Below are 25,068 nucleotides of genomic sequence, written 5' to 3'. Positions count from 1 at the left end.
ATAATAATGTTGGCATGGATATGGTGAAAAAGAAACACTTTTACACTGTTAGTGGAAATGTAAACTAGTACACCCACAATGGAAAATAGTGTGGAAATTCCTTAAAGAACTAAAAGTAGATCTATCATTTGATTCAGCAATTCCACTACTGGGTATCTACCCAGAGGAAAATAAATCTTTATATGAAAAAGACACTTGCACACGCATGTTTGTGGCAGCACAATTCACAATTACAACAATATGAAACCAGTCCAAATGCCAATCAATCAACAAGTGGATAAATATGTGATATATATATGTATATATGTGTGTGTGTGTATATATATATATGTGTATATATATACCATGAAATACAATTCAGCCATAAAATGGAATGAAATAATGGCAGTAGCAGCAACCTGGATGGAATTGGAGACCATTATTCTGAGTGAAGTAACACAGGAATGGAAAACCAAACACTGTATGTTCTCACTCATAAGTGGGAGCTAAGCTATGAGGATGCAAAAGCCTAAGAATGTTACAATGAACTTTGGGGATTCGGGGGAAGGGTGGGAGGGGACTGAAGGATAAAAGACTACATATTGGGTACAGTGCACTCTGCTCAGTTGATGGATGCATCAAAATCTCAGAAATCACCACTAAAGAATTTATCCATGTAACCAAACACCACCTGTCCCACAAAAACCTATTGAAATAAAAAAGAAAAATTTTAAAAAGCAATTAAGAAAAAAGTGGACAAAAGCCATGAATAGACAATTCTCAAAAGAAGATATGCAAATGGCCAAAAAACATAAGAAAAAATGCTCGTCATTGGTAATGATCAGGGAAATGCAAATCAAAACCACAATGGGATACCACATTACTCCTGCAAGAATGCCCATAATCGAAAAATAGAAAAATAATAGATGTTGTTGGGAATGTGGTGGAAAGGGAATGTTTTACGCTGCTGGATAGAACGTAAATTAGTACAACTTCTATGAGAAACAGTATGGATATTTCTTAGACAGGTAAAAGTAGTTCTACTATTCAATCTAGAAATCCCACTACTGGGTATCTACCCAAAGGAAAAGAACTCATTATACGAAGAAGACATTTGTACATGTATGTCTATAGCAGCACAGTTCATCATTGTAACAATGTGGAACCAAACTAAATGCCCATAAACTAATAGGTAGATAAAGAAAATGTGGTATATATACACACCATGGAATACTACTCAGCCATAAAAAGGAACAAAATCATGTATCTTGCAGCAACTTGGATGGAGTTGAAAGCTGTTATTCTAGATGAAGTAACAGGAGTGAAAATCTAAAGCCATATGTTCTCACTTTTAAATTGGAGCTAAGCTATCAGAACACAAAGGCGTAAGAATGATATAATGGACTTTAGAGACCCAGAAGGAGGAGGGCAGGAGTGGGACTATGGAAAAAAACTACCTGTTAGGTACAATGTAGACTTCTCGGTGATGGGTGCACTAAAATCTCAGAATTCACCGCTCCATAATTCATTCACGCAACAACAAAAAAACACTTGTACCCCAAAAGCTATTAAAATACAAATATTTTCAAATTTAAAAGATAAGTTATTTCAAGGTCCAGCCAGATTTAAGGCAAGAATTAACATTTAGTTAGATTGGATCCTCCTATTTATTATTATTTCTATTCATAATATATTCATAACATTATTCCTGTTTTATAAAAGAGAAAACAGAATGATGTATTGATAAATAAGCTAATGTATATAACCTGCCCATAGTCACACAGCTAATGAATATTTGAAACAGTATTTAAACTTAGATTTGTCTGATTTCAAAACCACTTTCTTCATACTATTCCATACACTCTCACCTTAACATTGGCAATAGCTCAGGAAGGTAAAAAGTAAAACAATAATATGAATAGCTAACATCTTGAAAGCTGTGTGCCAGGTAGTGAACTAAGCACTTCCCATGTATTATTTCAACTTAACTAATTTTAAAGTTTTAGAAACCAAGAAACAGACGGCTTAAGTAATATGTTCAAGGTCTCATAGTAAGTGAGCAACCAGGATTTGAACTTAGGCTCTGTGATTCCAGAGTCTACTTTTTAAAGCTTTATGACATATTCAAACAGAAGAGTATCATAAATATGTTAGGTCGATTTTGGTATTCAAAGTCAGGATGCCCCTAGACCTTCATTCAACTAGGATGTAAATGCCCAATTAGGAAGTTGTGTTCATACTTTAAATTTATTGTATTGGCTTTGCTCCTAACACTCCATGAGAAGATACTCCAATACCCAGCAAAGGGGAATAGAGAGGGTTTTGTTCATGGATAATGCCATTTGGCAAAGGGATATCTCCTGCAGCATCCAGTGCCTGTTTTGAAGGGGCAACATCTGGATTAGAGCCCAAGGTAATATTCTGGACTCAATTATGTAAATTTATGCCACACGGCCCTAGATTAAATCACCAACATCATCTGAACTGGTTCATTTTATGTATTATTCCCTAGCATGGCCTTTGTTGTCTCACAGAGCTCCTACATAACTAACCAACTCCATATTCTTTCCTCTCTTTGATTCTTCAAGGGAAAAAACCCACAGCAGTAAGTTGCATATATTTGTTCCCAAGCTTGTGATATGCCTGAAGGATTTCAAGTACTGTTCAGTTGTCTAGAAATCCAATTCACATACATAAAAATAAGATACAAAAGATCAGATCCCTTGATATATTAATCGAGTAGTGGTTTTACCTGTAATTACACTTGCTGTAGAAAGGTCAGGGTTTGAAATGGTACAATAGATTGACCACTCCTCCACTCATACACTACTCATTTATAAGGTTTGTGTCAGAGAGGAAAAAAAAGGGCCTGATATCTGTGTTCTCAGTGTCCTACATTCCATCTGACCTTGCCACTAAGGAATTATTCCTCAGGGGATACCCCCGCATCTGAGGCATGTCTAAATCAGGCACGAGGTGATGAGGCAAAGCCCCTGCTCTGGTCAATAGCTCTCTACATGCAGGAGTGGATAAACTATGGCTTTTGGGACAAAACCAGCCTGCTGTTTGTTTTTGTAAATAACATTTTATTGCAACACAGCCACACCTATCACTTTATATATTAACTGTAGCTGCTTTTCCATTGCAACAGCAGAATTTAGTAGCTTAACTAAGAATGCATATCCTGAAAAATTGAACATGTTTACTGTCTGGCTATTTACAAAAAAAATGTCAATTCCTGGTCTACAGCAATAACTGTCTTGGAGTCTACAAATGAACACACATTAACCAATATAAACAAATGTTCATCAGGTGCCTTCTGTTCCCCTCCACCCTCCTGTTGCTCTCTCTCCATCTTCACTGAAGCACCCAAAAAGAAGATGCCCCATAAAATGTAATGTGGAGTTTTTATCGACAACCATCTGATTTTTGACAAACCTGACAAAAACAAGCAATGGGGAAAGGATTCTCTATTTAATAAAGGGTGTTGGGAAAACTGGCTAGATATATGCAGAAAACTGAAACTAGACCCCTCCCTTGCACCTTATACAAAAATTAACTCAAGATGAATTAAAGACTTAAACATAAGACCTAAAACCATAAAATCCCTAGAAGAAAACCTCGGCAATACCATTCAGGACATAGGCATGGGCAAAGACTTCATGACAAAAACACCAAAAGTAATGGCAACAAAAGCCAAAATTGACAAATGGGATCTAATTAAACTAAAGAGCTTCTGCACAGCAAAAGAAACTATCATCAGAGTGAACATGCAACCTACAGAATGGGAGAAAATTTTTGCAATCTATCCACCTGACAAAGGGCTAATATCCAGAATCTACAAAGAACCTAAACAAATTTACAAGAAAAAAAAATCCCATCAAAAAGTAGGTGAAGGATATAAAGAGACACTTCTCAAAAGAAGACATTTATGCTGCCAACAAACGTATGAAAAAAAGCTCATCATCACTGGTCATTAAAGAAATGCAAATCAAAACCACAATGAGATACCATCTCATGCCAGTTAGAATGGTGATCATTAAAAAGTCAGGAAACAACAGATGCTGGAGAGGATACGGAGAAATAGAAACACTTTTATACTGTTTGTGGGAGTGTAAATTAGTTCAACCATTGTGGAAGACAGTGTGGCGATTCCTCAAGGATCTAGAACCGGAACTACCATTTGACCCATCCATCCCATTACTGGGTATATACCCAAAGGATTATAAATCATTCTACTATAAAGATACATGCACATGTATGTTTATTGTGGCACTATTCACAATAGCAAAGACTTGGAACCAAACCAAATGCCCATGAATGATAGACTGGATAAAGAAAATATAGCACATATACACCATGGAATACTATGCAGCCATAAAAAAGGATGAGTTCATGTCCTTGGCAGGGACATGGATGAAGCTGGAAACCCTCATTCTCAGCAAACTAATACAAGAACAGAAAACCAATCACCACACGTTCTCACTCATAAGTGGGAGCTGAACAATGAGAGCACATGGACACAGGGAGGGGAACATCACACACCTGGGCCTGTTCGGGAGTCGGGGGCTAGGGGAGAGATAGCATTAGGCGAAATACCTAATGTAGGTGACGGGTTGATGGGTGCAGCAAACCACAATGGCACATGTATACCTCTGTAACAAACCTGCACGTTCTGCACATGTACCCCAGAACTTAAAGTATAATTTTAAAAAAAATTGTAATGTGGAGTTTTTAAGGGAACATGTGATCTCAATAAGTGGAAGAAAGAATGAGATGCTAGAAAAACTTCAGAATATTGAGCACTTAGTTAGTAGGGCTGAATTGAAAGGAGGAAAAACTTAGGAGGTTTCAAGTAGCATAAAGGCACTTAGGATATTGGGAGAGAGGATTATTTGGAGCATGGCAGGCTTCTAGTGCCTATTTTAAAGTTTTACTAGAAACTTCATGACTCACACACAGCATATATGAAGTTAAAAAAACTTCTTATTTGGACCATGTATTTCTTCATGCATGCATTCATTTATTCAATATAGTTTTGAGCCAGGCACTAGGTTAGGTGCTGAGAACACAACAGTGAATAATCAGTGCTGTTACTGTTTTAATGCTGGCTACAGATTAGTAGGAAAAACAGGAAATAGAAGAATAGTCACAAAACTATATAATTCTGATTAGCACCACACAGGAAAATAAGGATATTCTAAGAGTGTATAATGAGAAATACTGATCAAGATTGGGAGCTTTAGGGTGGGATATCAATAAAAACAATATTGATTAAAAACATTTAAGCTGAGACCTGAAGGGCAGATAGCAGTTTATACGAATATCACTTTCTCCAATCCCTATTCTTGCTTGGTTAGAATAAGACTGCTATAGGTAGGAATTGGGCATCTTCAAGGATCTGAAAGAAAACCAGATTTCTTAGGAAGAGTGAAAGAATCATTACATTAAGTATGTAAGTAGAATCCAAATCACATTGGATTTTGCAAGCTCTAGATTTTTATTCCAATGATACAACTTATAAGCAGTAGAGCATCATGGTTTTATTTATAGCTTTCTTCTATCACTCCAGAAAGAAGGTAGAAAATAGACTGAAAAGAATGAGAGGCCAGAGTTTATATAGGCAGGAGACTTATGGGCTCTGGCAATGACTTCTGACTCTTCCCTTTCAATCATCTTTTCTTCTCTATAATCTGTACTCTTTCGCCTACTTTTTCTTCTTCCTGGACTTCCTCTCTTCCTCTCTAAACTGTCCACTGGCTTTGGATTTCAGCTGTCAAGCTTATGCTATTAGTTTTACTGCTTAGCAAACAAATGGGCTCTGGAAGACTGGCCTGGAAAGCTAAATACCACTTAAACTGTTGAAACATAAGTTGTATGCCAGGTTGTTTGTCTTCAAGAGTAAATACCTTCTGTTTGAAGGTTGGAGAACATTTGTACTACAGGTCTTGGCTCAGCAGGTGCCCAATACTAGGTTATTGACAGGCAATGGACTCTGCCTTGCCATACAAATGGAAAAATAACAGATAGGTTCAACTCAAGGACAAAAGATAAAGGCTGTGTGTGTGTGTGTACACCCGTTAGGCCTCCTCCTTCTTTCAACTGAATTATAACACTCAATCTCTTGTCCATCACTTAATACCCATACCCTGGGCTTTCTGAATTTATCCTCTCTTATTCTCCTTTTCTCCCTTTCTTATTTGTTGTTTGTTTCATAGCATTTCTCTTCTTAAGGAACAAGATGCTTTATCACTAGCTAAATAATTTTGTTTTCAGCAAGCAGATGGAAAAGGAATCTGTTGGTACCAGGGTACTTCCAAGCTCACTATGTATGGAACTACCTACTTGGACTATATGAAAGCCTGACCTGTGCAAACGTTTACAGTTACAGACTGAAACCCCACAGCCTACTATGATTGTATTAAAGTAGCCTGTAGGCCCCATATGTTGTTGCTGCCCTTCGCCAAAAGCGTAGCCTAGCTCTTGTGTCACAGTAACCATATTTTGAATGGTTGTGATGGAAATTTCCATTTAACAAAGATTTCTAAGATTTTAGTGATGCCCTACTTGTTTCGAGAAATATACATCTATAAAACTTTCTTTTTCTTCCACCTGGGAACCAAGGAGTAGGGTAACTGAACATTCTGTTAGGTCTAGGCCCTCCACATTTCTGTCCTGCTGTTTCTTACTTTACAAGATGTCTTTCCTCTTCTCTGCTTTGATGCTTGATGGTAAGTCCCATGGCCACAATGAGAAGGAAAATGAGTATACAACCACAAAACAACCTCTGCATTTTCCTGGAGCTTCTGAGGGATTTACAGTTGAGGTACTCAATTTGCAGGTGAGATATCCAGGTGCCTCTTAATGCAGCAGGTCCCCCAGTGGCTCTGGGTAATTTGATATCTCTCTGTTCTTGCTCTACTTGTGTTCTGATCTAGCCTGAACCTGGAGCTGTTGCTGATTCTACCTCTAGGTCCATGGCATTTCCATCACTCCTTTTGGCAATGAAGCCTACATTACTCTTTTGTCTGAACTTGCTTCTAAATTTTGGCCTTATTCCAGCTTGTTTCTCCCCTACCAGCTTCCTTTTTGTGTTACATATCTTGAACAGTGTCTGGCCTTTTTACTGTTCCACAGATACAGTTTCTTCTATTGAAGATTAGTATCTTCTTAAAGAGTAAGGCAGCATGTCATAGCCACACACTCCTAGGTAATGATGCTGGTCCTTAGAAAGATTAATGCCTAACATATGGGGTTTTATATATGAAATAAGCCAACCAAGTGAAAGTGTCTAGTAAGAAAATAGAGGGAAACAAATATTTTTCATCCCTTACTTTGGGAGCTGCTATGAGATTTCCATATATGATCTAATTTAAATCTCATGAGAGCATTATTAGAAAGCCACAGTTAGCCCCATTTTAATGATAAAGACATGAGGTTAACAGAATCTAGAGGTAGCTCATCCAAGGTCCCAAGGCTATAAATGTGTCTGATACAATGTTCTGGCTCTTAACCATTACATTGTATTGTTTCTATGCCTATTAAAAATAGGAAAATGAAGAAATACTTGAAAAGGTAAAACCAGCCATTTTTACTTAAGAGAATCATGTAATTACAAGTGTTCAAAAGAGGCAATTTTGAACACTTAGCCTTCTGTATATGGTGTGCTGGCTATGGATTATCAAACAACTGGTTAGATAAGGCAAGAATAAAACTTCCTCTCAACAACTAAGATTCTATGATGCTGTATTTGGTAATGGTGATGTTTCACATGACAAATATTTATCCCTTTGCTGGACTGAGTAAGGGCACAAGCTAAATGGGGTTATAAATAATCAGCTTTATCTGTAATAAGTCTAGATTTAAAAACTACATTTGTTTCTAAAGCTAAAATTTGGCCTCCTACTGCCTCACTACAAACCAATTTTTGAGATAACTAGCTTCTAGTAAAAGGTAGACATACTTTAGTAGTTCAGTTGAATAAATCAGAAAAATGACAAAATAGTAGCTGGGTTTGCAGGAGGAAGCCACCAGAACTGACAGTCCAAGACAGGAAAAAGAAGAGAGAGAGACCAAAGAGCTTTCAATAAGCTTGCCTTGTTTTTTCTACACATTTATTTTGTTTTTTGGATAAAACGCAATCCTTGAAAAGGAGAGTGTAGGAATGGAGAGAGAAACTGGAAATATTCTCCCCTAGACTCCTCTCCGTAACTCCCTTCCTCAATCAAAGAGAAACAAAATCCCCTTTCTATGAACTCATAGGCACAAGAAAGATGAAAAAGAGTCCTCCTCCTAGGTAATTATAAAGATGTACTTTGTTGATGAGGCAGCAGAGTAGAAGTTAAACTTATATCTCTAGTTAAATTGTTAGGGCTTGAATCCTGGCCTTGATAATTGCTCTGTAACACTGAGCAAGTCATTTAATCTCTCTGTGCGTCAATTTGCTTAAACACAAAATGATAATTACAGGAAAGGATTTGGGAACATGATGACAATAGCAGCACAGGTTTTGAATCTCTAAATTCTCAGAAATAAACATAACAGGTAGATATCAAATTGAAAACTCATGTGTAACACTTGCAACAAAGTAGGTAACAAGATATTACCATGATCCCAAAATACAAGCATATGAGCATGATTGATACCAACATGGTAAGAACAGCATGATATCAAGAATTGTGCAGAATAAAGCAAAAGGAAACAACAGGGCATTTGATTAACCTAAGAACACATAGAAAAAAAAAACGTTCACTAGAAATACAGCTGACTTGAACTGAGAATAGCAGCTGAAACTGGTTGGGAATAGAAGAAAGTAAAGATATAATATAGATGATGTTAAGTAAAAACGATGTAGCCCTGAATTGGAATTGAAAGTACACATATGAACTCATGAGGTATTATCTCTGTCTAGCTACATATCTAACTATCTCCTCCAGCTCTATCCATGGAAAACACTAGAAACATTAAACAAGAAGCAATAAGCACTCTAACATTCACATTGTGGACTTGAAACACCATGTTCCATCAAAAGAGAAGCATTTTAAATAATTGGCTGTTTCCAGGTCAGGCACATATTATCATATAAAATAGTGAGTATGCTACAAAGAACTATTAGGGTCGTGTTAAAAGAACTCACAGATTAATTTGAAGCCAAATTTATTAAACAAGTATGGGAAAGTGAGCCTCAAAAAGGATTACAGTAGGGGCATTATGACAGCAAAATGTCATTATTGGCAGCTCCAAGCTCTCGTTCCCCCACAGAAAAATATTTTTAAAAAATTTAAAAAGTAGAATTTATCAGATCTAACCTTGTCAGAACCCTGGAAAACAGTCAAAGATTTAGAACAACTAAGAAAACAGTGAATCAAGAAAAGGGCAATTTCATAACATAAAACTTTGGGGCATTTTCAATAGCCCTTGGCATGCTCTCTCTACTACGGTAATAATCTTGAAGAAGGAAGCCTGCATTCCCAGTGTGTGAGACTGATTTCAGGATATAAAGGGAGCAGAACAGACTTCATTCACAAGATATTGTATATGCCTGTTCTAACCTTCCTGGAGAATACTTGAGGAATAGACATAAGATAATCATACCTGTTTCCCTTAACTTAGAGGTCAGGCTGAAAAAAATGACAGGCTTTGCAAAAACATTCTGCAAGCTAGAATATCCAGGAAAAATCTGGAGCAAAATATTATGGAAAAAACATACAATAGTCCACCTAAGTATATTCCACCCAAAAGAGGAGAGACTTTTGGGGAATCAGTACATTTAAAAGGACCTGTGTAATCAGAAGAATCGATATCATTAAAAACACCATATTGCCCCCCAAAATCTGTAGATTCAATGTGATTGCTATCAAAATAACAACAACATTTTTCAAAGAATTAGGAAAACCATTCTGAAATTTATATGGAATCAAAAAAGAGCTCGAATAGCCAAAACAATCCTAAGCACATAGAACAAAGCTGAAGGCATCGCATTACCTGACTTCAAATTATACTATAAGGCTATAGTAACCAAAATGATGTGGCACTGATATAAAAATGGACACATAAATCTATGGAACAGAATAGACAACCCAGAAACAAAGCCACATACCTACAGCTAACTGATATTTGACAAAGTCTACAAAAACATACACTGAGGAAAAGACATCCCATTCAACAAATGATGCCAGGAAAATTGGATTGACACATTCAGAAAAATGAAACTGGGCCCCCTATCTTTTACCATCTACAAAAATGAACTCAAGGTGGATTAAAGACTTAAATATAATACCTGGAACTATAAAAATATTAGAAGAAAACCTAGGTAATACTCTTCTGGACATTAACTTTGGCAAATAATTCATGATTAAGACCTCAAAAGCAAATGAAACAAAACAAAAATAGGCAAATGTAACTTAATTAAACTAAAAAGCTTCTGCACAGCAAAGGAAATCATCAACAGAGTGAACAGACAAGCTGCAGAATTAGAGAAAATATTTGCAAACCGTGCACCCATCAAAGCACTAATACCCAGAATCTACAGGGAACTCAAAATACCTCAACAACAACAACAAAAACATCCAAGGAACCCCATTAAAAAGTGGGCAAAGGACATGAACAGACATTTTTCATAAGGAGAAATACAAATGGCCAAGAAGCATGTGAAATAGTGCTCAACATCACTATTCATCAGAGAAGTGTAAATTAAAACCACAGTGAAATACCACCTTCTACCATTCAGAATGACTATTATTGAAAACCCAAAAAATAACAGATGTTGGTGAGGATACAGAGGAAAGGGAACCTTTATACTCTATTGTTGGGAATGTAAATTAGTATAAACTCTATGGAAAACAGTATGGAAATTTCTCAAAGAACTAAAAATTGAACTACCATTTGATCTCACTACTAAAAAGACCCACTTCTCTTCGTCTTTGTACATTTGCTTTGTACAGAAGCACTCCTTCCAAACAATAATCCCACTACTGGATATCTACTCAAAAGAAAAAGAATCATTACATATTAAATATATGCACTGTTATATGTTTATTGCAGCACTATTCATGATAGTAAAAATATAGAACCGATCTAAGTGATCATTAATTAATGATTGGATAAAGAAAATGTGATATATATATATATATATATATATATATATATAATGAAATACTACTCAACCATAAAAAAGAGTGATATGTCTTTTGCAGCAACGTGGATGGAACTAAAGGTCATTATTTTACGTGAAATAACTCAGGAACAGAAAGGCAAATACTGCATGTTCTCATTTATGAGTGGGAGCTAAATAATGTGTATACACATGTATAGAAAGTGGAATAATAGACATGGGAGACTTGGAAGAGTGGGAGGATAGGAAAAAAATGAAGGTTGATAAGTTATTTAATGGATACAATGTACACTAGTTGGATAATGGTTATAGTAAAAGCCCAGACTTCACCATTAGGGAATGTATCCATGTAACTAAACCACTCTTGTCTCCACTAAATCTATAAAGAAAAATTTAAAATTAAAAAACATATATATAAAAGACACATATATACAGGGAAATTTAGAAAGCCACATGCATGCAGAGAAAAGACCTGAGTTGATGCTATGCTGTCAACTAAGACTGATCCTTAAGGTCAGTTCAATCATGGTTAAATATGGAAGAAGTGCTTTTGTACAAAGCAAATCTACAAAGACTAATAGAAGTGAGTCTTTTTAGTCTGTTTCTTGTTCTTTGGATCTTTTCAGCTCTTGGCATTCAAGGAACTATCTGTCAAATATTAAGGAAACACATACATAAGGAAGTAATTTACACATAGCAATGAATATAGAATTTACAAAATAGCTTGGGAAAGTCACTAAACAAAAGGACTACCAGCCCTCCACAACAACAACAAAACAAAACAGTAAACCCTGGGGAAGGGGGATAATCTGATTTCCAGAGTTACCACATTATAGTATTCAAATGTTCAGCATTTAACCCCCACCCCCGCCCCCTCAAAAAAACCAAAGGTATACAAACAGACAGCGAAGTATGGCCTATTTAAAGAAATAAAATAAAGAAACTATACCTGAGGAAGTCTAGACATTGAACTTACTAGAAAATTGCTTTAAAACAACTGTCTTAAATATATTCAAAGAGCTAAAGGAAACATAGGCAAAGAACTAAAGAAAATAGGGGAAACAGTATATAAACAAAGTGAAAATATAATGAAGAGATAGAAATTATGAAAAAAACAAATTCTGGAGCTGAAAATTATGAAAACTAAAATCAAAAATTCATGAGAGTGGTTCAACAGCAAACCGGAGCAGACAGAAGAAAGAATAAGTGAATTTGAAGATAGTACAGTTAAAATTATTGACTCCAAGGAGAAAGATAAAAGAACAAAGTAATGTGAACCAAGCTTAAAGAGTCTTGTGGAACACCATCAAGTGGGGCAACATATACAGTTTAGAAGTTCCAGAAGGAGAAGAGAGAAAGACAGGAAGAAATAATATTATGAATAAATAACGGCTAAAAACTTCCCAAATTTCACGAGAGATATGAATCTATAAAGCTAAGGTAAATAAACTTCAAGTAGCATGAACTCAAAGAGACCCACATTACCATATTATAATCAAACTGGTGAAAGACAAAGATAAACAGAGAATCGTAAATACAGCAGGAGAGAAGTGAAACATCACATACAAGGGATTACCAACATGATAAGCACCATATTTCTCATGTAAAACTGTGGAAGCCCCAAAAAACAACTGTCAACCAAGAATTCTATAACTGTCAAAACTATCCTTCAAAAACAAAAGAGAAATGAAGACTTTCCCTGATTTTAAAAGCTTGAAGTAACTTCATACCACTAGAAAGACTAAAAGAAATACTAAAGGGATTCCTTCAGCAGAATACACTACAACTCAACAACAACAACAACAATTCTCTGTTTAAAAATGGGCAAATTATTTGAATAGACATTTCTCCAAAGAAGATATTTGACTGGCCAATAAGGACATTAAAAGATGCCCAAGAACACTAATTATTAATAAAATGCAAATCAAAACCAAAATATAATACAAGTTCACACCCATTAGAGTGGTTATTACCCAAAACAAAAGAGAAAATGACAAATATTGACAGGATGTGGAAAAACTGAAACTCTTGTTGGTGGGGATGTGCAATTGTGCAGCTACTGTGGGAAACATTATGGGGGTTCCTCAAAAAATTAAGCATAGAATTATCTTATGATCCAGTGACTCTACATTTAGGTATATATACAAAAGATTTTAAAGGAACTTGAACAAATATTTATACACCAATGTTCATAGCAGCATTATTCACAATAGCCAAAATCTGGAAACAGCCTGAATGTCTATTGATGAATGAATAGATTTTTTAAATGTGATATATACACACAATATAATATTTTGTCTAAAAAATAAATTATAATATACACTACAATATGGGTAAACCTTCAACACATTATGTTAAATGAAATTAGGCAGGCACAAAAAGACAAATATTGTATAATTCCACTTATACGAGTTTCCTAGAATATTAAATTCACAGAGACACAAAGGAGAATAGTGGTTACCAGCAATTGTTGGTAGTGGGGAATAGAGAATTATTTAATGGGTACAGATTTTTAGTTTGGGGTAATGACAGTTCTGGAGATGGAGAGTGGTGACAGTCGCACAACAATGTGAATGTTCTTAATATCACCAAATTGTACACGTGAAAACAGTTAAAATGGTAGATTTTATGTTATATGTATTCTACCAGAATAAAAATTTAAAGATAAATAGATACATAGACAGAGAGATAATAGACACATAGATAGATAGATAGATAGATAGATAGATAGATAGATAATAGATAACAGACAACAAAAGATAAATAAGAGGGTATGATAGAAATGACAAGTAAGCCAAGGGTCAGAAAGTTCAAGCCCACATTTGAGAACATTCAGGAAAGCACTTTAAAATGATGTATATGTAACCAAGTTTATACCCTATTCTTTCCTACTTTCTTATTAAATTATCTATGAATATATAGAAAAAGTAAAAAAAAATTCATAATAATGAAAAAACACTGAAAATGAATATCAGAATTTGGAAGGAAGGTCTACTAAATAAAAGATCCAAGGAGTTGAACAAAGGTTAACAACCAGTGGCTGAAACACGAGTTTCTACTTGAAACGGCAAACTCGGGCTTAAAGTTGATAAGATGCTTTGAGTCAGGCAATAGGCACCGAAACAAATATCCAAGGTCAGTTAGGATATTTATATCTAGTCCTCTACTACTCAAGTACCAATCTTGAGTAAGGCAACATATGATGCACAGGCCACACACCTAGTACCTCTCCTTGGCAGTATGGTTTTCACAACTATAATGGTGTACATCAAATAAGAAATGTGAAGAGCACAGGTAGTAGTGAAGACTTGTAGATACAATTTTTCATTTTTATGTTTGTGTTTTTCCTATCCCAGTGACAGAAAATAAGTGGTAGAAAATTGCAGAGCTGCACAATGTAAATGTATCTGTTACTTCAGAAGCTGAATTAGGAAACAACCACACAAATCTTTCTCCCAGTTTAAAGTCCAAGGATAGGGATGCCATGTTTTTTTATTTCATGTGCATTAGCTTGTTTATTTTAACTACTTTAAAAATGAGAAAATGTTGTGAAATGGTTGTATGAAGTGGTATACCTATCTCTCAATTGTAATAACTGCTTCTGAGCCAGGTATTTGCTCTTTTAGAAGAGAGTTTAAGTTTTATTTATTGGTATTTATGATTCAGACTATCTGGCAGTCTTCTCCCAGTGGCCACTAAGTAGGTCCAAGGAGAGAAAAGAGAAAACATTTACAAGCAGCCCATGGAAAAGTGCTAAAGATTCTCTATGCTTTGATTCTTCAATACAATTTTAAAAAGAAACAGTCTTTTAGGCTCAAGCTTATGGCATCACAGAGAAAATATTTAATGAGCCAGGCATGGTGGCATGTACCTGTAGTGCTGGCTACTTAGGAAATTGAGGCAGAAGGATCACCTGAGCCCAGGAGTTTGAGGCGGTAGTGTCCTATGATTGTGCTTGTGAATAGCCACTGCACTCCAACCTGGACGACATACTGAGACCCTGTCTCTTTAAAATAATGTTTAAGTATAATTTAAAAAAAACACAGAGAAACAGAAAGATATAGGTAACAAAAACAATACAAGGAGATGCAAATGTGCCAGTGGTTAAAAAGAACAGAAATCCAAAAAAAACAAAAACTGACATAAATGTGTGATATGAAGAAAATCTATTATTGTGTCTTTACCCTGCATTCTTCAAAATTAAGAATGAGTATAAAACAAAACAAAGTATAAATCAGTAAATAAGCGTGGAAAATGGAAATTGAAACTATAAAGTTTAGGTGTCCTAAAGAGGGAACAAAACTATTTGAAATGAATAACTAAATATCAGAAATGAAATTCTCTGGATCTAAGGAAACAATGCTTAAGAATAGGAAGAAAAATGTCAACTTTTGTTCTGGATAAATTAATAGAAAAATAGGCCTGTATGTAGACATAAACTAGTAAAATTTTGGATTTAAATATACATAAAACATCCTAATATATTCAAGCAAATAAAACTGGGTTACTCTTCCAGATATACCAACCTGATTTTTACTCCTTTCTTAAAATAATGGCATAAGAAGATACATATTTTAACAAAAAAATGTATTTTCAAACCATTACCCTTGACCATTCTATGTTGTTGCCCCAAAACAGAACACATTAACTGAAGTACGCACAAATCTGCTGGGGAAATTGGGCAAATATGCTTTATAGATGGCACAAATAACAAGAAATTTATCTTTGAAATAAGTAAAGTTGGCCTTACCAAAAAATTTGAGCTTTCATCTACTCAAACCTTTGCCCTGAAAAAACAGTGTGGGATCACAAGAATTATTCTGATCTCGGAAAAACCACTAATAACTCCAATAATAAGAAGATGTGAGTTTTGGTATTTTATAAGTTGGAGAACATGTTGCTGGGATCTTTTTAGCCTCACACAACCTGATTAGAAACAGCTACACCAAGAACTTTAAGGACAAATATGGCCACAACAAATACAAATCATTTGCTATCTCCCTAGAATAGCTGTTTGTTGAAATAGTAGATAACTTCCCTAACCTGTAGAACTGTTTTTATTTTCTGTTTTATTTGTTTGCTTTATGACCTTCTTTAACTTTATCCTCACTATTGTATTATGAAAGAATTCCAGTATTCAGAAAAAATTGAAGAATTTTGCAGTGCACAACTGTATATCTGCCTAAATTATACAATTACCATTTTACTATTATTTTTTTAATTTTCAAACTTAAGGTATACTTTAAATATAGTAAAATGTATCCTTTTTGGCATTTAGTTATGCCAGCTTTGTCAAACACCTTCAGTTATATAATACCCGCCACAATCAAGAAATAGAACTTTATTTTATCCTTTAAATTCCCCCATACCCATTTGTATTCTATCCCCATCCCCCCACTCTCAGATCCTAGCAATCACTGGTCTGTTTTCTATCTTGAGGGTTACCAAATTTAACAAAGAAAAACACACGTTTTCGAGAATACTTATACTATTTTAAATAATTTATCTGAAATTCAAATTTAACGGAGTATTCTATATTTTATTCAGCAGCCTTTCCGTACTTATCATTTTGGTGCCCTATTAAAAAAAATATGCGGCCAAACCCAAACTTCAAATACATTTGTTCCTGTGTTTTCTTCCATAAGATTTATCGTTTTCTATTTTACTATTAGGGCTATAGTCCAATTTTAATTTTGTATAAGGCATGAGATTTATGTTAAGGTTCCTTTTTTCTTTTTTGAATGGAAATGTCTAATTGTTTCAGCATATTTTCTTTAAAATATTATTATTTCTCCATTGCCTTTGCACCTTTGTCAGAAATCAAATGGTCATATCTCTGTGGGTCTAATTCTGATCTCTCTGTTCTGTTCCCTTGATCTTTTTTTTTTTAATCAATGCCACACTGTTTTGATTACTTCAGCTTTAGAGAAAGTTTTGAAATTATGTATTGTTCAAAATGTTTGAACATTTCTAGTACATTTGCCTATTCATATGAATTGTAGGGTTAGTATTTTTTAAATTTTTGAACAGAGATCCTGTAGGGATTTTGATTGACATTAATTTGACTCTATAGGTTTATTTGGAGGAGAGTTTCCATCTTCATCACAATTAGTCTTTGAGTTAATGAATAAAGTATATCTCCTCATTTATTAGGTCTTTAGAATCATTTTTAATATATCAGCAATAGCATATATAACTAAAATTAGATATATTACCAACTATACAAAATAAAATAATTATTAGAGAATAATATGAACAATTGTACCCCAAAAATTAGGTAGACTAGATGAAATAGAAAACTTAGAAATGAAGAACTTACCTAAACTGACTCAATAAAAAGCAGAAAAACTCAACAGGTCTTTAACAATATATATATTGAATCAGTAATTAAAAACCTATGAAAAATTTAAAAAACAAATAACACAAATTCTTCTCAAACTCTTGTAAAATATAGAGCAGAAACCACTTCCTAACTCATTATATGAGGTTAGCCTTGCCTTGATTCCAAAGCCAGAAAAAGATATCAGAACAAAATAAATTTACAGACAAATATTTCTTATGAAGTTAAATGCAAAAATTCTCAAGAAAATACTAACAAATGGATTCCAACAGCATATTTAAAGGATTATACACCATTACCAAATGGGATTTAACCCAGGAATACAAGGGTAGTTCAACATAAGTAAATCAATCAATGTAATATACTACATTAGTAGAACAAAAGGAAAAAAAAAACACATGATCTTCTCCTTGGTGCACAAAAGGCATTTGACGCAATCCAATATACTATCAAGACAAAAGCACACATAAACTAGGATGTGGGTAGTGATGACGGTTATGTAACATTGTGAATATAATTAATACCACTGAATTGAATTGTACACATAAAATGATTAAAATTACATAACTTAAGATGTCACAACTGAAAATTTAAAACAAACATTACAATGAATTAGAACGATTAAATACGTTAAATCCATGGGTACATATTTATATTCGAAGATAAGTGACTTGTTCAACTTTGGAGTTTCACCCTTATTTTATGTTGAAATAGGTAAATAAAGGAAAAGATGAAGCATTTATCCTGCCACTTCTATATGAATTTTACCCCTCCATAATGAATTAGGAGATGAAGTGATGCATCTGTTTATAAGTAAACAAGTGATAGTAGAATTAGAACTTCTGCCATTTTCAATCGTAATGAATTACTCAGTCTAGACAGTTCGCATTAGTAGCTGCAACATCACAAATGGAGAACCAAATGTCATGTTCTTTATGATTAAAAAACACAACACCACCTACAGTTTTACTAAAAAGATCAAAATTGAGTCTAACCTGAGCTAGACTTCAGGTCCAGCCTCCAATTTGCAGAAAAGACTAAAGACAGAAAAATGTGCTTAATTACATCATGAGTATACAGTATATTCTTCGGATCCTCCACCAAATACGTTTTAATAAAAGCAAAGGTTTAGAGGAAAAACATATTGATTAAATAAAATTTATAAAAATGTTTCATAAAAATTGATAACTAAATAAATATAAGGAAGCTGCTACTATAAAAGTAAGATAGGTGTTATTTTAGAGGGAGAGGGGAGAAGTTTTTGAAGGGACAGCAAAATTGGAAGGATTTATGGGGTTGGTGGTATGATTCTGTTTCCTAACTTGGGTTGGGTACACAGGAGTTTGACTTATAATAAGTCACTATACTATATATACCTTCAGTGCATTTTCATAATTCATTTCATTTTGCAATAACATATTACAAATAAATTATTTACAGAGAGAAATGTATTCACAACATTTTTGAAGTGGCAATATTAATGGTACTACCTTAAGGGAGGAAGTTGTAAGAGTTAAGTGAGAGTATATATAAAGCACTTTGATATGACTGGCATGTTTAGAATTCTATTATTATTACGGCACATCTTATTTATTATTCCAAAATTAATAGTTAAGTCTATATATAGTTATATTACCAATTTAAACACATTTGCTACCTCATAATTAGCACAACCATAGAGGTAATATATTCATCCTTATATTAAGCTATAAAATATATACTGTATATAAATACATAATGTATATACTGTATATGTACTGTATATAAAATAACAGTACATATTTTGCACATATTTGGGCAAAAGCTAGGGACATGACTAGCTTTTGCCCAAATATGGGCAAAATATGTACTTTTAAAGTACAGTCATATACCACTTAATGATGGGGATATGTTCTGAGATATCTGTCCTCAGGCAATTTGGTTGTTGTGCAAACATCATAGAGTATATTTTACAACCTAGATGGTATAGCCTACTCTACACCTAGGCTATATAATATAGCCAATCGCTCCTAGGCTAAAAAAGAGTGCAACATGTTACTGTTCTGAATATGGTAGGCAATTATAACGCAATAGTAAGTGTTCGTGTATTTAAAAACATCTAAACATAGAAAAAGTACAGCAAAAATATGCAATAAAAGATTTTTAAAAGTACACCTGTATAGAGCACTTACTGTATAATAGGGCTTGCAAGATTGGTAGCTGCTGTAGGTAAGTTGTTGAGTGGTTAGTGACTTTGTGAAGGCCTGCACTGTACACTTAGGCTACACTAAATCTATAAAAGAATGTTTTTCTTCCTTCAATCTTAGGTTAATTGTAACTTTTTTCCTTTATAAACTTTTTTTGAGACAAGGTTTTACTCTGTCATTCAGGCTGGAGTGCAGTAGTGTGATCGTGGCTTACAGCAGCCTCTACTTCCCAGGTCAAGTGATCCTCCCACCTCACCCACAGGAGTAGCTGGAACTACAGTCCCAAACCACCATGACCAGCTAATTTTTAATTTTTTCATAGAGACAAGGTTTCACTATGTTTCCCAGGCTGGTCTCGAACTCCCGAACTCTAGCCATTCACCTGCCTCAGCCTCCCAAAGTGCTGGGATAAGAGGTGTGAGCCACTGTGCCCAGCCTACAAACTTTTTAACTCTTTTATATTAACAATTAACTAAAATACAAACACATTATACACCTGTACAAAATACATTCTTTCATTAATCTTATTTTATAAGCTTTTTCTATTTTTAGTTTTTTTTTTTCAACTTCCTAAAAGTTTTGTTAAAAAGTAGGACATAAACACACATTAGCCAAGGCCTACACAGAGTCAGGATCGTCAGCATTATTGTCTTCCACCTCCACATCTTGTCCCACTGGAAGGTCTTCAAGGGCCATCACACACATGGAGCTGTCATCTCCTATGACAGCAATGTCTTCTTCTGGAATAACTCCTGAAGAACCTGCCTGAGGCTGTTTTACAGTTAACTTTTTTTTTTTAAATAAGTAGAAGGAGTACACTCTAAAATAATGTTTAAAATTATAGTAAATACAGGCTGGGCACTGTGGCTTACGCCTGTAATCCCAGCACTTTAGGAGGCCAAGGCAGGCAGATCATTTGAGGTCAGGAGTTCGAGACTAGCCTAGGCAACATGGAAAAACCCCATCTCTACTAAAAGTGCAAAAATTAGCCGGGCGTGGTAGCTAATACCTGTAGTCCCAGCTACTCAGGAGGCTGAGACAGGAGAATCATTTGAACCTGGGAAGTGAACAGGTTCAAACTTTTCAGTGAGCAGAGATTGAACCACTGCACTCTAGCCTGGGCGACAGAGCAAGACTGTCTCAAAAAAAACCAAATATAGTAAATACATAAACCAGTAACATGATTATTTATCATCATTATCAAGTATTAATATTATGTACTATACATACTTGTATAATATGTGTTCTATTTTTATACAACTGGCAGCAGAGTAGGTTTTTTACACCATCATCACCACTTGTGAGTAATGCGTTGTGCTACAACTTTAGGACAACTATGACTGACATCACTAGGCAATAAGAATTTTTAAGCCCCATCATAATCCTATGGGATCACTGTGATATATGCCATCTGTCATTGACTGACGCCTCATTATGCAGCACATGTCTGTATCTGTTTTGCGATAATAATGGTGAGTTAGGACAGCAATGCAAGATGGCAGCCACCACGGGCTCAGAATGTTTATGAAAACCAAATATACAGCGTTAAAATAAAATATGGATCTAAATCATTCCCTTTTGTAAAATTTGTAACAAAATTTAATATGAATGGAGTCAATAGTTCTTTTTTTTTATTTCAATAGGTTTTCGCAAAACAGGTGATGTTTGGTTACATGAATAAGTTCTTTAGTGGTGATTCCTGAGATTTCAGTGCACCCATCACCTGAGCAGTGTACACTGTACCCAGTATGTAATCTTTTATCCCTCACCTCACTCCCACCCTTTCCTCGAAGTCCCCAAAGTCCATCGTATTATTCTTTTGCCTTTGATCCTCATAGCTTGGCTCCCACTTATGAGTGACAACATACAATGTTTGATTTTCCATTTCTGAGTCACTTCACTTAGAATAATGGTCTCCAATTCCATCGAGGTTACTGCAAATGCTATTATTTTGTTCTTTTCATGATTGAGTAATACATATATATATATATCTCTCTCACAATCAATAGTTCTAACGGAGTAGTGGACCCAAGAGCCATATCAATGCTATCAAAATGGCAAAATTCATGTTGTATTAAAGTTTTCCTGCAAGAGCTGTGGCACCTAATGATGTCTAAAGAAAATATGAAACTCCCTCAGCCAACTGAAGGTCTGTGTTACAGCAATTAATCAAAAATAAAAGAACACAGAGCTTCCTCCTTCCCCCCACCTTTCAATTAAGGAGTCTTCATTTTCCACAGTGGTAAATTTTCTAGATATGTCTTGTAGACCTCAAAGTACTGGAAAGGGAATTCCTATTCAAAGGAAATTTACCTTAAGATACTGTAAGTGACACTGAATTTTTGTCCATTTCAAATACAGAAGTTGTTCTATAACAAATCATCTTGGTCAAGTGTAACCACTGTCCACGTAGATGAATTTCTGGAATGAATAAAATATATTTAAATTGTTCCCATCATAACTAGCGGGACACATCTAACTCAACTGTGAAAAGACATATTACACAATCACGTTGTTGCTAATTACATGGCCTGAGATCTCTGCCTTTTCTTGCTAGCCCTCACCCCTGCTTCTCACCTTCCCTGCAATAGCCCTCTAGCCTGGGGCTTTGTTAGATTAGATTAGATGTGAAGGTTTCGGGTCACAGCCTGTGGGACTAATGGTGGGTGTGTGGGGTGCTTTAGATGCATCCCTGCTTTCTTCCTTTAAGTCTTAAATGATGCCCCCTCCAAGCTGTATGTCCTGTCCCTACATTCCTTCACTTCCACTCTTGGCCAAAGCATAGATTGTAACCCCTCTGATCCCCTCTGAGATTGGCCATCAGTGAGTAATTTAGTGCTTTCCCCATATCTTTTCTTCCCCACCTTTATGGAGGGGTGCTGCTTTTTTCTCCCTCTTCCTCAAGTTCCTTTTTGTACCATCACTACACAGTGCTTTCCATGACACTTCCTTGCTTTGACCAGAAGCCATCAGGTAAGGTTGCAAAGACTCTCTAACTGCTCTGGTTACGTTTTGGAACTGTGTATATTCACTCTCCATCAGCCTAAGAAATGCATATTGAGTCCTCAGCTCTACCACCCTCTGCTGTCATCATCAGCTGATGGGTTTTTGTAGCTCAGGTTTTGATAAGGTGAAAATTACAGCCACCAAGTTTATTCAGAACTCTCAGCTGTCAGAGTCCTTGGTGGTTAAACTTGGAAAAAGGCCACATGAAGATATGTGTAAGCACACATGATCCCTCTGAATTATTTTCTTTTTCTGTAATTGCTTTTGCTTCTAAAAATTGGATAAGTATTAAACAGGACTTTCTTTTGGTCATCCTTGCAGTCCATTGTGGCCTAGTCTGGAATCTGACAACTGGAACAAAAAGAACTTTAAATTTGGCGCATACTTTGGTTTTGGTGCTGCTGCTTCACGAGCTCCTCAGCAGGGGTTTAACAAATAACTTGGTGTGCCCAGAAGATCATTGTTGGTGGGCTTGACTTCCCGGCAAATTGTTGTATTTCTCCACTTTCTGTTTAGGACTACTAAATGCTGAAATATGGACGAGTACAGAAATAAAAGTAATTCATTGTGCAAAAAATAAATAGTGGTGACTCGGAAAATTAATTCAATTTTAATTATAAAGCAAGGGACACCGAGCAAGGTACTTTGCCATTTACAAACTGTGTAAAATTTTGTGTGCAAGACATAACTATTCTGTTAAGCCACTGAAATTTGGGGGACATATAGCAGAATTGTCTTAACTGAGACATGTGAGCAAGTTACTTAACATCTTTGTGTGTCAGTTTACTCCTATAAAATGGTTAATAATCCTTACCTCATAGGGCTATTTTAAAAATTAAAATAATCTGTTCAAGAGGATTGAACAATGCCTAGCACCTAAGGCTCTCACTGTTATTAATGACCTTCTGGCTGTTTTTGTCAGAATTGGCTCAAGGACTGGGCACTTCTAATACTTTTATTGGTGGAAAATTCTCAGAACTGCAGCTGATTGGGATTGGGGCAGACAAAGACTGGCACACCTGGGTTTTGGTCACCTTATTATATTGCTTAATTTTTCTCTGTGGTGACCGCACATTCAAAAACACCTCAACCCTTTTCCTTTCCTGCTCTACTCCTTAATTATGTGTGTTGCTCAGTAATTTACGGGTTTTTTTTTTTTTTCCCCAGTTAACCACAGGAGTCCTGTCATGTGCAAAGTAGATCCTTCTAGAAGCAATTCAGAAGTTAATAATTCCAATAATATTAACCTGTGAGAATGCACTGTTTGACTGAGGCTGTGTGGCTGTTCCCTTAAATGTCACTTGCTGCTTGCAATATGCTGGGAAGGATGCTTTGTTATAACTTGGCCTGCTTTCTGTGCTTTCTTTGTGGTCCCGTAGGTGAAATAGGTCATACTCTCAAAGTAATTAATTATGGCTAAAATGAAGAATTGTATCTTTGTAGACTGAACTCCTAGAAAATGGAAATATGAGGACATTGTCCTCTCTGGATGAATTTGCTTATATTTAAAACTTTTTAAACTGTGTATCCCTGAAAAAAATAATTGAGTTTCACAGCTATGAACTGGAGAGTCACGTGGCTTTTCCATTTTGAAAACAAACAAAGGTTAAGAGGAGTGCCAAGAAGTAAATACTCCAAATTCTATTACCATGCGGTTTCAAAGGGCATGACTAAGGTTCACCTTAACATCCATCTGGAGTTGAGGAGGCTTTTGTATAGGTTAACGTTCCAGGGGTTCAAAATGTGACTTTCAAAATAGTCCCTGTCCTAGCTAGGCATGGTGGCATGTGCCTGTAATCCCAGCTACTCGGGAGGCTGAGGTGGGAGGATTACTCAAGCTTAGGAGTTCAAGACCAGCCTGGGAAGCATAGTAGGAGCCCATCTCAACAACAACAAAATAATAATAATTGGCTCTTCCTGTTGTAAATTGCAAGAAGCACAGGTAGCAGATATCACAGGAGGGTTCTAATACAGTCTTCTCCTCCATTACTAGCTGTGTACTCTTGAACAGGTCACTCATAATTCTCAGTATAAAACAATTCCACAGACATGTATTGAACCCTAAATGTGCCAGACATTATGTCAGGTGTTGTTAAAGTGACAAAGATAAATTAGATATGGTCCACTTCTTTCTTCTATTACACAAGTAAGGAGATGGAAGCCATTGGACTACAAGATTTCCAAATTCCTTCTCAATCCAGAAAAGCTTTGGTTCAACCGAGCCCTATGATTCATATATATTTCATTATTATACATTTCAAACTGAGTATTTTCAGGTTGCAGAAGTTTGGATGGGTTTTCTTATTTTTCCCAATGATCTGTCACTTCTGAAATTCCAAGGGAAAGGCATCAGATACAGCCTTTTTTCAAATTTGGGCTGCTATAGGCACCTTTCCTTCTCTACAGTATTTCAGCTGAAACACAGGATGAATGGCTTATTTCAG

General features: G+C 35.4%; 1 protein-coding gene across 1 annotated transcript; it reads left to right on the top strand.

Moving 5' to 3' along the window:
- Nucleotides 1–2,314: 2,314 nt before the first annotated feature.
- LOC101056789 (ubiquitin-conjugating enzyme E2 variant 1) lies at nucleotides 2,315–21,787 on the top strand. Its single transcript, XM_009439589.1, has 3 exons — nucleotides 2,315–2,392; nucleotides 21,100–21,232; nucleotides 21,621–21,787. Exons 1-3 carry the CDS (start codon nucleotides 2,315–2,317, stop codon nucleotides 21,785–21,787), a joined length of 378 nt encoding a protein of 125 aa, XP_009437864.1.
- The last annotated feature ends 3,281 nt before the right edge of the window (nucleotides 21,788–25,068 follow it).

Source organism: Pan troglodytes, chromosome X (genome assembly GCF_028858775.2).
Source record: "Pan troglodytes isolate AG18354 chromosome X, NHGRI_mPanTro3-v2.0_pri, whole genome shotgun sequence".
NCBI classification, from domain to species: domain Eukaryota; kingdom Metazoa; phylum Chordata; class Mammalia; order Primates; family Hominidae; genus Pan; species Pan troglodytes.
Note: the sequence above shows the minus strand (reverse complement) of the source record. Positions and strands in the feature narration are given on the sequence as shown.

What these genes read in the sequence shown, in the direction of transcription:
- LOC101056789 (XM_009439589.1), top strand. Translation starts at nt 2,315, where the DNA reads ATGCCATTTGGCAAAGGGATATCTCCTGCAGCATCCAGTGCCTGTTTT. An exon ending in CATCTGGATTAGAGCCCAAG is followed by an intron (nt 2,393 to 21,099) that starts GTAATATTCTGG and finishes ATGGTGAGTTAG; the next exon opens with GACAGCAATGCAAGATGGCA. An exon ending in AAAATTTAATATGAATGGAG is followed by an intron (nt 21,233 to 21,620) that starts TCAATAGTTCTT and finishes TCTCTCTCACAA; the next exon opens with TCAATAGTTCTAACGGAGTA.